Source organism: Orycteropus afer, unplaced genomic scaffold, assembly GCF_000298275.1.
Source record: "Orycteropus afer afer isolate SDZICR_OR568_19922 unplaced genomic scaffold, OryAfe1.0 scaffold00033, whole genome shotgun sequence".
Taxonomy (NCBI): Eukaryota; Metazoa; Chordata; class Mammalia; order Tubulidentata; family Orycteropodidae; genus Orycteropus; species Orycteropus afer.
The window spans coordinates 15,208,073-15,220,066 of NW_006921620.1; the positions used below are offsets into that span (position 1 = coordinate 15,208,073).

Sequence of the window (11,994 nt, forward strand, 5' to 3'; positions counted from 1 at the left end):
GTAAATTTTGGTCAATGACATGAGACAAAGTATATGTGAACTGCTGTATGAAAAGTGAATTTACTCTGTAAATCTTCACCCAAATCCTAAAAAAAAAGAAAAAAAAAAGTCTAGGGAACTGTGCTCTCTTGTATACCTCTTTGTGAAATTGGCAATGCATACTTTTTTGGGAATTTTATTTAAATATCTGCTTTATCAAATTACACCTAATGGCACATGTCAAACTGTTTCTCTATACTACTAGTCTTTTATTTGAGAGTTTTATGTCAGTTCCCTTTGCTCCTTGCCTTCCATATGAGAAGTTAATGCAGCAGTAAGCATCTTTGTTTACTTGCTTGCCATGCCTTCTTCCTTACAACTGAACATTTTAATGGCAAACAGTATTGATCAAATTTAGCCAATACAAACAGCTCATCAGCTTCCCTGCATATTCAGCAGTTCTGCGCTAACCTTTCAATTTTCTATAAGAACTTCTAAATAAAAGGGAATGTTTGTGTGCTATATACAAATAAACCGGCATTTCAAGTTTTTGCTAAGAGTGAAGGTACTTTTGGGCTAAAAGAAGGATCTGCTTTAATTCTTTTCATTGTGTCTCCCTCACTTTTAGTCACTAGAGAATATAATTACCTTTTTGAACAAAGAAAACACTACAGGGAGTTCCTGGGTTATGATGAACATCTGACTTACAGACAACTGCTGTCCCATTGGGAGCTCTGGTAGTGTAGTGCTTAAGGCACTTGACTGCTAACGAGAAGGCTGGCAGTTAAAACCCACCAGGCACTCCTTGGAAGGAAGATTGAGCAATCTACTTGCATAGTGATATTGCCTCAGAAGCCCAAGGAGGGGTCGCTGTGAGTCGGGTCCAACTCGAGGGCACAACAACAACTGTCCTTTTAATACAGGGCTTCAAATTGGTTCTTTCATGGCTTTGAGCAAAACAGGAACAGACCTGAGTTTTTATAGTGTGGGTTATTCCTCATGGTAACTGGAACAGAAGAAATTATGGGTTGATGCTTTGGAATGGGAGACTCAGAAGAGGTATAGTGAGCCCTTTCAGGAGGCTGATATGCATGAGATTGCATTATTGGCAGGTCTGTGGAAATACAGACACACTCAAAGCCATGGATCACCCACCATCTTTGAGCAAGAGTGAAGGTGTGGGGCACTGCCATCTTTTAGCAAGGTAGTGTTGTTTCAAGTACTCTTGATTTAATGTTATGTAAATCTGCCTACAATTTAAAGCAACTGAACCAACCCCTAAACCAAAACAAACCAAACTCACTGCCGTCTGACTCATAGCGACCCCTCCTTAGGTTTCTGAGGCAGTACCACTAGGGAAGTAGATTGCTCAGTCTTCCTTCCAAGGAGTGGCTGGTGGGGTTGAACCTCCAGCCTTCTGGTTAGCAGTCAAATGCCTTAGGCACTACGCCACCAGAGCTCCTAAACCAACGCCTACTCAGCAACAAATTAATCACAATCACGTTCATTTGTTGCTTAGGCAACTTTTAAGTCATTGAAAAGGCTTCACCCTTTTCTTGCGCTAAAGAACTATAAGCACTTGTTCCAAAGGACCTATAAATTCTTAAAGACAGTGGGAAAGGATCTCATTAGTAAGCTGGGGACTGCCTGTAACTGATTATACAGTTCTGTTACTGAAGTTAATATTGTATCCTATTTGATTTTCTATAAATATTTATCAGTGATGAAAGAGGTGATACGGTACTACTGCATAGGTTTTTTTTTTTTTTTTTTAATCTTTTGGCCCTGTTTCTTGGGTCATTTTTTATCCCCAGGATTTTTATACTGGAAGTATGATAGTCAGTGCCCCTTTTCACCTAAAAAGTGAATGCTTTATTAAGTGGCTTTAATGAGGAGATGGAACACTGCCTTTAATGCACAGCAATCAGTTATTACTAACAGATAAGCAATTTCTTTTGAATAAAAGTATCTGTGTAAAAATCCTGATTACTTTTTCTTTCCTTAGAATTCCATCATTCCTGGGCCCCCCTTCCTCTTTGGAGCCTGTTCGGTACTGCTGGCTCTGCTTGTTGCCTTGTTTATTCCGGAACATACCAACTTAAGCTTAAGGTCCAGCAGTTGGAAAAAGCACTGTGGTAGTCACAGCCATCCTCATAGTACACAAGCCCCAGGAGAGGCCAAAGAACCTTTACTACAAGACACAAACGTGTGACGACAGAAATCAGGAAGATTTTTCTATCAGCACCCAGGTCTTAGTTTTCACCTGTAGTTCTGGATGTACATTCCATTTCCATCCACAGTGTACTTTATAAGATTGTCTCAAGAAATGTATCTGCATGAACTTCGTGGGAACTAAAGAAAGAAAGGGACAGTTTTCCAAAGATGTTACAATTTCTTTTAAAAAGAAACTTTTGTTTATTAGCACCAATTTCTTGCCACTAAGCTGTTTGTTTTACTATACATCTTTTAATTAAAAACTATATATGTAACTTCTTAGCTATTAGCACATGTCTCTGCTACCATTTCCTTAAGGTGTTGAGCTTTAACTCTATGCTGAGTCTCAGTGAGACAGTAGGTAGTATGATTGTGGACCTATTCGTTTTAACATTGTAAAATCTTGGGTCAAATAATTCAAAGCCTTAATGCAGATGCACTAAAGAAATGGTAATGAATTGTTTGCATTTAAAAAAAAAAAACTCTTTAAGAAAACTGTACTAAATCTGAATCATGTTTCAAGCTTGTTTGCAGTAATTTTACTTTAAACATTATTCACTACTGTTTTTGAAGTGAGAAAGAAATATCAGACATTTAGCATTTAAATTGGGAGTATCTAGAGCCTGTAAATCTAACTGCTGGCTCAAATGTGTTCCCCAGCTACTACTTATACCACTATTCTTTTAATGTTTGCATAATCATAAGAACCTCAACACTTGAATACATAATCTAAAAATTATATAGTAAAGCTGGTAGCCTTGAAAATGTCAATGTGATATCTATATGTAGATAAATATATATAGTGGCCTTTCAGGACTGTCACAGTAACACTTTATTTACAGAGCTAATGTTTGTCCTAAATTTTCAGGACCCTAGAAGAGAGCTTTATACAATTACTGATGTGAATTTCTCTAAAGTGTATATTTTTGTGTCCAGTTATATTATTTAAAGAAGTGTTACTTTGTAAAAATTGTACATAAAAAGTGTATAGTTTACAATGTTTTCATCTTGTGTGTGGTTATTGCTTAATGCTTTTTAAACTTGGAACATTCACTATGGTTAAATAAGGTCTTAAAAGAATGTAAATATTCTGTTAATAAAAATTAAATATTTTAATGATTTTTTTTTTAAGTCTTGATCTGTGATTCTCCCTAGAAGGCCTATTTTGGCTTTGTTACCATACTTAATTTTATAGTAACAAACCAAAGCTTTATGCCTTCTCTCTTTGAATCCATTTCTTTTCTCTCACTATAAAATAGTCTTATAGGAAAGACAGGAGAAAAGGAGTGAAACTTACTTAGTACTTAAATTAATGAGAAGAACTTAATTTTCTAAGCACAGATGTTGTAGATCAATTCTATTTCTGCTTTTATATACTTTTTACATGTCATACTCCCAAAGTAATTTTAATAATTTATTAACAAAAAGTTCAGTTTTCAGAAATACATTAAATGCAACAATTTTATTATTAACACATGTACAATTACACTTCAAAACAATTTCAACTTTTAAAGTATTTTAAGAGGTAGAGCAAAGAATTAGCACACTCAGAAGTCTGTATATATACATTTAATACAAAAGATCTTTAGCAAGTTGATACTAAAACAATCCTCTATCCCACCATGGAAATTCTTCTGAGTTTTCCATGTGTGAATATAGAAAATGGTATTATTTAAAGAAGTAAGAAGAGCTACTTGTATGTCATATTTCCCATGCAAACCATGTTACAGTGTTTATCTATATTACATAGTATTTACAACAAAACAGATTCTAGTATCACCAAGAGACTTTCTAGATTATTAGTCAGTGCTTTCAAGTTATTGTAACCCAGTATTCTTACTAATATAGTGTATCATCTACACAAGCAAAAAATTGTATGTAAAATGTCACTGTCTATTACTAATTACTGATTTTTTTTTAAGATTTGATCCCTTATTTAAAGCAGCTTGAAATTGCCAGCTGTGTTCCAAAGTTTCTGAGGACTCAAAATAATGGCTTTGTAAAAAAATTGCAAAGATTCTTTGTCTTACTGTGGAACCCTATAATCTTGGCATGTCATTTTTATCTTAAAATGCCTCTTTCCTCATCTGTGTAATAATGTAACTGAGAATAATTCTTAACATGTCACAAATACCAGAAAGTCTTTGCAAACAACAATTGATTCTGAAGATTCTTATGAGAATGTTACTCTATACTGGGTGGCTGTCACCAACCAAACCAAACCAAAAATGAGTCCCTATGATTCTGGATAAATTCTTTTAAATTACTTAACTTTTTCCCAAGAAACAATTCTTGAAACTATTTTAGGTAAAGGGAAGAGAGCTGTAACTTCTAACAGCTGTTCATTACTTTATTATGTAAAAATTACAATGAATCTAAGTTACGGTATTATGAAAAACAGTCATTATGTTCTTGTAGTAAAGATTTTCTATAGTACCAATTTTAAAACAAAACTCCACTGATAGAGATTTAATTGCATTCATAGCAAAGTAACAAAACTCCAAAATAAAGAGAAAAATTGGTTAAGTGTACAGTTTTAAGAAGCATTAAAATCTTATGAACTTCTCAACTCTAATGACTAAAGCGCTTTATTTCAACTATGGTCATGGCCAGTTATTTTTAAAAGTTTATCAACTCTAATGAATTTAAAGATTTTAAGGAAAACATATTTACTCACTATGAAGGTATGAGTCATTTCAGGACTATTCCCTTTAATGACAACATCATCAGTAATACAGATATCTTAGAAGATAATCATTTTCCTTCATAATTCTCAGGTGACAAATTTAAAACTTTACCAATGAAAAGGATAAGTGAAATAATAGCATTCTTTGGTTTCATATTGTTATGTTCTGAGCAGTTTTCAATTTATCCAGATACCCAGTATGATTAGAATATCCCTTAAAAGTATCAACTTAATTTAATAAAATTCATGTAACTATTATTCTACAAAACAGCACCATGTTCACAAAGCAAAAAGTGTCATTTATTCACAGACTCACCAGGTGCCAAGCACAGATTTGTTCCTCTAAAAGGTCTTAAATAAATGACGCACCATATTTAATGAAGGACCAAAACAGTAGCTCCAGTACAATTTGAAACTTATTTGATAAGGACTTGATTTATGCTGTTACACTTTTAAACCACCTGAGTTTCTAATACATCAATAAAGTTAGAAGACGACACTAGAATTAACTGTTTGGTAGCTGCCCAGGGAAATAGGCTGAAGATGTAGAAGGGAGCATTACGGGTTTTGATGAGGTCTGTAATGTGCCAAGAGTGCCATCTTTCTGATGGTCTGCAAATGAGGACAAAAAAAGATTGGTAGTCATTTAAACCTTTGTAGATACTTTCAATTAAACCAAAGTGTACAAAATCCATTTCAGAAATGTTTTCTAACCTGGGTTATTAAATAGATTCTGGCTGAGCCCACGTAAAGGAATGCTGTCTTCCCTTTTCTTCAGATATTTGGATTCTAGTCCCAAATTTTCACCACTTAAAACAAAAACAGTAATTAGTTACTTATTTCAGTAAGTATTATTTTTTCTTTAATAATTAATTTTGAAGGTTTATCTAGTATGTTGTTGTTGTTATGTGCCGTCGAGTCGGACCCGACTCACAGCGACCCCTTCTTGGGTTTCCGAGGCAGTATCACTATGGAAGTAGATTGCCCCATCTTCCTTCCGAGGAGTGGCTGGTGGATTTGAACCTATCTATCTATCTACCTATCTATCTAGTACAGAAGAAAATAAAACCAATTTATACTTAATAGTGTAACTTTCTTGGAAATAAATCACATTCTTCACTGGTTTCTTTAGCAAATAATTTAAACACAAGCAAAGTATCCTTTTGTCCAATAAAGAGTATTATAAATAAAACTAAGAATTATAAGAGCTGGGATAAGCACAGGTGGAGGAAAAGAAAATAGTTATAAAATGTGTAGTAGTGTAAGTGATAAATGATAATAATAATAAAATTACCCACATGCCTTAAAAAAACAATTATTTGGTAATTTCTAGCTGTACTTAAAATGTTTAAGATTTCTTTTTCTGTTGACCAAATGCTCTTCACATTTGGATACTGCTTCAAAGCTGTCATAAAATACTAATATACATTATACAATAATGAATTTACAGATGAACACTATTTGGATTTTAGACAAATGGGTGTGTCTCATGTTGTAATTTTTACCCTTTCTACCACTTCCCTTCTTTCCATATCTGACTACACTCATAACTAAGAAGTGAAATGCTCTTGCAAAACAGTAACATTATACCCTGCACACTCAATGATGGCCTTTTCACAATTTTCAGAAAAAGATTTAAGTTGGTGACTAGGCACTTTTTCAATTTTAACTATTTTTTTCTTTAACCTTTGATAACCATTGCTACTTTTTGGTAGTTAGTAGTTCTAAATAACAACAAAACATAGCTAAACCATCCAAGTTTTATATGATCATTGTACTTTCTACTAGTAAATTGTTACTGGTTTGTGTGATAAAATTAAATATGTAAACATGTCATAGTTTTCTACCACTATTACGAATCCCAGATCTTCTGCCTCTTGGACAAATATGAGATTAAAGATAAAAAATGCATACATTTCAGGACTTCAAAGAATTCTAACATTTTTCCAAAGGGAGGCTTACAAATACTATTTAATACTTATCTTGGAACCAATTTCAGAAGATAAATGACTGAATTTCAGAGAGCTAGCAAGGATTCTCTTTGAGCTATGTTATTAATTTGTAGTGTATTAGGATGCTAACAGGTCATACTAGTGAGTGCCAGCAGACTTGACTTAAAGCCATTAAATTTTAAGTAAATGAGAAAGCATAAAATACTGAAACCATGAAGAAGACTACTCAGATAAGTTTACATGTATGTCATGTTTGATTTAGCCACAAACTTCACTATGCAAAATCTGCTTAAGATCTAAAAAAGTACATAAGAAATCTCTTAGCAGACAAAACAGAAGTCACAAACTGGCATTAAAGCTTATTAATATTACATATAAGACATAAGCCCTTTGCTCTTATTTATCATATAATTCTAGTTGGTTTAAACTAGCTATGTTCTTGGATTACTTAACATTAGAAGCAATGAATGAGAAAAATGGAACCTTTCCAAAGGCAAACATATACATACAGAAAACCACCACTGCCGCCACCAAAAAGCAGCTGACTACAAAGAATTTAAAATATTTCTAATTACGTGCCTAAAAATATTTAAAAGGACAATCTTCAGGAAGTACTTACTTTTCCTTATCAGTTGAGCAAGTCATATTAATAGTTGCTCCTGATTGAACATCCCCTACAGAAGTATTTGGTTTTGTAAATGGTAAATTAAACTGAACCTGTGAGAGAGAAAGCATGTAACTAAATTATTGAGAACAGTTTTACCTTGAGGTGTTAGCACCATCATGATGGCCCCTTACTCATGGCAACCCTGTGTAGAACAGGCCATTGTGATACATAGCATTTTCACTAGTTGAATTTTCCAAAGTAGAATGTCAGGGCTTTCTTCCTAACCTGTCTTAGTTTGGAATCTCTGCTGAAAGTTCATCATCTAGCAACATGCTGGCCTCCAGTAACAGACTGGTGGTGGCAGCATCTGAGGTTCATTGGCTGGGAGTGGAACCCAAGTCTCTTGCATGAAAGGCAAGAATTCTAATACTGAACTGCCACTGGCCCCCATATTGATGTAAAACCAAAATCCCAAACCCACTGCCATCGAGTCAATTCCAACTCATAGTGATCGAGCAGAGCTGCCCCATAGGGTTTCCAGGACTATAAATCTTAACAGAAAAAGACTAACACATCTTTCCCCCATGGAGTACCGTTCAGCAGCCAAGCTCTTAACCAGTGCACCAGTAGGACTCCCTCATACTGATATAAAATAGTTAAAAGTTTATTCTGAGAAATTCAGACCATAAAAATACAGGCTCAAGCTGTAGTTTCTAACACTCAAGCACATTTTATTAAGATTTAGTAGAGTCCTATTTCTCCTTGCCATACAAGCAAGTTCCTTGGTTACAACAAAGATGATTAATACACAATGACTCTCTTTAATTATAACAAAAACATTAATATGTACAAATATGTATTATACTGTTAAAAATAACCAAGTACTGCAAAGATGCATTTATTTTTCTCATGCATTCTGAGAATCCTTTTTTCAACAACTTTCAAAGCCTATAATATATTTATTTAAGGATTACAAATGAATTCTAGTAATCTGAATTTTGGATAGCTGAAAGTAAGAAAAAATCTATGTAAAAATCCAAACTAAAATATTAGCATATAAAATCTAGCAGTATCTTTAAAGTAGCCATGTTTTATTATCAAGGAATGTATAAATGGATTCTATATTAGAAAATCCATAAACAAATCATCATATTAATAGATCAAAGAAGAAATATCATAACCACTTACATAGAAAAAGAAAAGGCATTGGAAAACAGTAAACAACTATTTTTGGGAAAACTCAATAAAATGGGAATAGATACTAGCTTAATATGTAAATCAGAAAGGTATACACTGCTGTACTTGGCTAACAAGGTTCAATATTGTTAAGTAAGTTCTTTACACATCATTCAACATGTTTAAAACAGTAATGTTAAATATCATAGGATGTTTTTTAGCCAGAGAAGCTGATTCTAATATTCCTCATAAAAAAATAAATATGCAAGAAGAGTAAAGAGTGAGGAAAATTAAGAAACTGTGCCAGATTCTAATACATAATATAGCTTCTAGTCATCCATCATAAACAATTAGAAAACTGAGCAATAAATGAAAAGAATGTTCTCAGATACTGACAGTAGGTAATGCAGAATTGTTATCTCTGAGAAAAGTATGATCCTGAAAACTGACCCACTTTCTAACTGGAGGCACTTTCCTAACTGAAGGTTCAGAGGGAGAGCACATAGTCTGGAGGTCTTGTTAAATGGCAGAGACCAAGGTCAGAGTTTAGGAAGACTGGGGTGACTAAAAGGTTGCAAGACAGAGTTCTAGGGTGAAGGGAGCTATCCAGGAAAGATGCACCAGAAACCTGCATATGGGTCTCCTTGAGTCTTTGCTGTGTACTAGGCACATGCTTTGAAACTTACTATAAAGCTAAAGTGATAAAAACTATATTATTGGCAAAAGAATAGACAAACAAATCAAACAGAATAGAGTCCAGAAATAGAACCCCACAAATACAGTCAACTGATCTTTGAAAAAGGAGCAAAAGGAATCCAATGAAGAAAAGACAGTCTTTCCAACAAATGTTCCTGAAAGTAGATATCCATCTGTAAAAAATTAATGATACCACTTTTATAAAAAGACAAGGATACACATACAAAAAGCCAACATTCTTTGGTGGTTACCAGGGATGGGAGGGGAGGGAGGGGAAACACTTTCTAGATTGTAGACACTTACTATTTTTGGTAATGGAAAAAGTGGGTGAAGTCTGCACAACTTCACAAAGGTAAACAATGAAACTATGAAGTATACAGGAATAAGAGGCATTTTTGGTAAATATTATATACAATTTTGCAATAACAACCAAAAAATATGTGTGTGGTTACACAGGTAGATATGCATGCATATATGTTTATAGGAAGGCATATGTGAGTATAAGACTGTGTATGTGTGGTTGTACCTATAGGCATACTTATATACATGTTTGTGTGTGCTGCATATATATTCATATATATAATACAACAAATAGGGGCACAGCTAGTGAAACTTCCTAGACAAAACCAAATACTTTGCAGGATTAGTCACTGGGTTTTGAAGGTTTAAGACCATTGTCTAGTGGGACAACTTGGTCAACTGGCACAACATAGCTCATAGAGTTCATGTTGTACATCCTTGTTAGATGAGTAGCATCTAGGGGCTCAAAGCTTGTGAGCAGCCATCTAAGATAAAACTACTGGTTTCTATGTGTGTCTGGAGAAAAGGGAATGCAGGAAACCAAAGACTCAAGAAACTAGTCCACAAAGCATAAGTTCTTCTAGCATGAGACCAGAAGAATTAGATAGTGCCCAGCTACCACTACTGACCATTCTGACCAAGGATGTAACAGATAGTTCCAGATAGAATGAGAGAAAAATGTAGAAAACATTTCAAATTCTTTAAAAAGGTGTGATAGTTGGAGCTGTGTGTCAACTTGGCTGGACCCCAGTTCTGTGTGATTGTTCCCATGATGGGATCGGATGACTGTGTTCTGAGTGGCCAATCTGCCCAAGGGGAGTTTTCCTAGGGATGTGGCCTGCTTCCAGGATATCCAGGGACATCCTGGGAAGAGAGACATTCTTCTGTGGATCAGGACCCTGGTGTGCTGCCTACAACCTTCCGCGAGTGAGCAGCCCACCATTCAGCCTGGAGATCTTGGATTCGTCTTTCATTGGAGTCAACAACCAGTGCACTGTCTGCCAGCCTTGAATTTCTCAGCCCCCTGCGGTTGCAGAAGCTAAGGCTACCTCCAGCCCAACGTTTCCTCCAGGGACTTTGGACTTGCTGGCTTCTATATGTTTGTGAGCCATTTTCCTAAGATAAATTTCTCTCTGTCTCTCTCTCTATATATATAAGCTTTGCTGGTTTTTGTTTCCCTAGAGAACCCAGGCTAACACAAAAGGCTAGATTTACGGGGCCAGTAGAACCTAGAGGAATTACTGAGACTGTCACCTGAGATACCTTTGAAACATGGAAATGAACCACTCCCAGAGGTATCATCTTAATAGACTGGATCATAAACAATATCATCAGTGAGTATTGAGGACTTTAAAAAAAATCATCTATATAAGAATGGCTATGTATACACAGGGAGATGGCTCAGGAGGCAGGAGTACATGGGATGGAAAGACACAAGGGAAGAGGTAACTATGGAGAGGAAGTAAAGAGGGGAGCTGTTGCACTGTGGGAAATTGCAGTCAGTCAATGTCATGAGACAAAGTATGTAAGCTGCTGTATGGAAAGTGAATTTGCTCTGTAAACTTTCACCCAAATCACAATAAAAATCTTTTTTAAAAAATCATCTATATAAGACCAAATGGTCAACATTTACCCTAAAGCAAAGATGAGAAGGCAAGGGAGGCAGGGAAGCTAGATTAATGGAAACAGAACAACCAGAATGGAAATAATAACGTTGAGGCAATGAAAAATGTAACCAATGTCACCAAACTGAGTAAAATCACCAACTGGATGTAACTATTTAGGGAACCCTACACCCAACAACAGCAGAATATCTATTCTTTTCAAGTGTACATGGAACACTGACCAAGACAGCCTATTTCCTGAGTTATGAAACCAATCTTAAGAAATTTAAATGAATTTAAATCATGCAGTGTTACTGTATAATTGAGACCTCGTGGTGGTACAGTGGTTAAAGCACTTGGTTGCTTAAATTGTGTCCCTTAAAAATTTTTTGGAATCCTAACACTGATACTTATGAATGTAATCTTGTTTGAAAACACAAAAAACCAAAAGTAAACTCACTGCTGTGGAGTCAGTTGTGACTCATAGCGACTCCTCCTTGGGTTTCCAGGTTTCCAAGGCAGTATCACTAAGGAAGTAGATTGCCCAACCTTCTTTCTGAGGAGTGGCTGGTGGGTTTGAACCTCCAGCCTTCTGGGTAGCAGTCAAATGCCTTAGGCACTGTGCACCACAGCTGCCTTTGGAAATATAGTCTTGTTATAATAGTTAGGCTGAACAAAACATGGAAAATAACCTAGATGTCCATCAACTGAGGAATGGATAACCAAACTATGGTACATACACACAATGGAATACTATGCAATGCTAAAGAATAATGTAGA

General features: G+C 35.2%; 2 protein-coding genes across 2 annotated transcripts in view; one reads left to right on the plus strand and one right to left on the minus strand.

The window, feature by feature from the left end:
- MFSD14A (major facilitator superfamily domain containing 14A) overlaps window positions 1-2,191 on the plus strand; it is an 82,193-nt gene extending 80,002 nt beyond the window's left edge. The window contains exon 12 of the mRNA XM_007936097.1: window positions 1,985-2,191. Coding sequence (XP_007934288.1) covers window positions 1,985-2,191 — 207 coding nt within the window. The remainder of the gene's footprint in view (window positions 1-1,984) is intronic.
- Window positions 2,192-5,384: 3,193 nt separating this feature from the next.
- SASS6 (SAS-6 centriolar assembly protein) overlaps window positions 5,385-11,994 on the minus strand; it is a 45,565-nt gene continuing 38,955 nt past the window's right edge. Inside the window, exons 15-17 of the mRNA XM_007936098.1 lie at window positions 7,451-7,548; window positions 5,594-5,688; window positions 5,385-5,491 (exon numbers count right to left, since the gene is read on the minus strand). Of these exons, the coding sequence (XP_007934289.1) occupies window positions 5,385-5,491; window positions 5,594-5,688; window positions 7,451-7,548 (300 nt within the window). The remainder of the gene's footprint in view (window positions 5,492-5,593; window positions 5,689-7,450; window positions 7,549-11,994) is intronic.